General features: G+C 34.7%; 1 protein-coding gene across 1 annotated transcript; it reads right to left on the bottom strand.

The window, feature by feature from the left end:
* Window positions 1–678: 678 nt before the first annotated feature.
* Window positions 679–1,906, bottom strand: LOC109591883 (uncharacterized). The gene is made up of 4 exons (XM_020007489.1): window positions 1,598–1,906; window positions 1,398–1,496; window positions 978–1,247; window positions 679–930 (listed from the first exon to the last, which is right to left on the bottom strand). Exons 1-4 carry the CDS (start codon window positions 1,767–1,769, stop codon window positions 794–796), a joined length of 678 nt encoding a protein of 225 aa, XP_019863048.1. The 5' UTR covers window positions 1,770–1,906; the 3' UTR covers window positions 679–793.
* Window positions 1,907–1,981: the final 75 nt, after the last annotated feature.

The raw sequence follows: 1,981 nt of genomic DNA, 5'->3' as shown, positions 1-1,981 counted from the left end.
TAAGATTGTTTCATTGCCTTGCATCCTTCTAATTCTGAAAGTCTTTATTTCTATTACTAAAACTCAAAACTTTGTGTTGCATATTGCAATTCTTAATTTTTAGAATGGAGTTTGGCTGTACCCAGACTAACTGCCATTTTGTTTGCTGTGGTCACACCCACTTCATATAAGGAGCAAGCATGGGTGGGTTGGTTGCTGTCTTAATTGTTACAGTATTACTCAATAAATAAAATAAAATAATACTGTACAGCAGAATGACCTGAAAAATACAGGAAAATTCATTTAAAAATCTTTGACCCTATGGTAGATAGCGTAATGGTACTAATGTTCAATGCTTTTCTTGCTCATGCATGGCCTGTACATGTATGTCCTACAGCACAACAATATAGTGTGGCTCAGGGGCTGAGCCCTTTAATGTTTTACATTCTTCTAGTTTATTATATTAGATAACAATAATTTTATTGATGTCATATTTCTAATGTTTAATTCTTGATATAGTTATCTTGCTTAGAAATAAATTTTGCCATCAGTTCATCACATTGCGCAGCAAGAGGCCCATAATTGCATTTATAGGAACCCCCAAGGCTATTTATTAACCTCCTGAGAATTTACTTTAACCTCCTGAGAAACTTGGTTGTAAATAAGTCATTTACCATTTATGAACCTGAAATCAAGCAATTTGATTGGTCAACTAATTGCAACTAGGCATGGTAGAATAATAAAATTAGAAAAATTATACTGCAAATCTTTATGGTAGCAAAGTATCATAGTCTGAGACTAGCCATACAATATCTTATCGTAAATGGGAAAAACCATCCAAATTTTCAACATGAATAAAGTTCTTACATATACCTGATGATATTTGCTTCTTAGGAGTATCAGTATCTAGTAAATGACTATATTGTGGATAAATTGTTTGTCTAGAGAAAGCTGAAATAATTTATAATGCGTAAAGTAACATGTTTATATATTTTTACCAAATACTCCAATTATTAGCCTTGCACTTTGTTGAGTGTCACTGTTTCCAAATTCAGTAAGAACATAAAGGAATTTGCTGCTTTGATATAAAGATAATTTAGACATCACATAATGCATGAACTGTCTGATTCTGCCTTGTAAAGGCACTTTGTCGTCAAGAAACATTGATACCTGACTTGTGCTGATGATTTCATGAATTTCACATGATTTTATTACACTTTGAAATACAGACTCTGATGCACAAAAGGCTTGCATCAAATTATAATATCCTAAATAATACACAATAAGTTTTAGTTTACTTTATCTTGTACACATGCATGTAACGAGCATTTACATGTACAAATACATGTATTTCTCCTCACTAAGACTTATAGAGGCTCTAATATTTTATATCTACTAGTTAATTAAATAAAAGGTACCTTTTCTAACAGCTCTTATGGGTTTACATGTATGACACTCTTGCTGGTTGCAGTTCTTCCAGTGATAAATGACCTGTCTTGAAGAAGAACAAAAACGAACTAGAGAGAGAGAGGGAAAAAGAGGGGGAAGGGAGAAGTGATACACACGCAATGGAATTATGGGACAGTTCATAAAAACATTATCATTGTGCTTTCCTTACATTGACAGTAGCTCAATGTTTTACACTCTGTCATGTGATTCAGAACATTCTTCATTGTCCTACAGTGTGGCAGAGCACAGGGTCTAAACCCACCGTGTGCCTGCTGTTCTTTCTCCTTCTGCTGACAGCAATGAGCATGAAGGAGAAGTACTAGTAGTTGCTGACGGAACATGGGTACTGTGTTCTTGAAATCACTGCTTGCAGGGGAGGACTGTACTACACTACCAAAGACAGGTGGAAGTTGAGGCTTAAGGAGAGAAGGAGGGGGGAGGGAGGGAGATGTGGTCTCTCAAAGGTAAGAAGTGAACAAGTGCATGTACATTAATACATGTTTAAAACCATTCTTATTTAATTTAAGCACATTTCTATTTCAACAACAAACTG

The sequence above is a fragment of the Amphimedon queenslandica genome, unplaced genomic scaffold (assembly GCF_000090795.2).
Source record: "Amphimedon queenslandica unplaced genomic scaffold, v1.1 AMPQUscaffold_6968_Cont21077, whole genome shotgun sequence".
Classification (NCBI taxonomy): domain Eukaryota; kingdom Metazoa; phylum Porifera; class Demospongiae; order Haplosclerida; family Niphatidae; genus Amphimedon; species Amphimedon queenslandica.
This window is presented reverse-complemented; position numbering and strand designations above follow the sequence as displayed.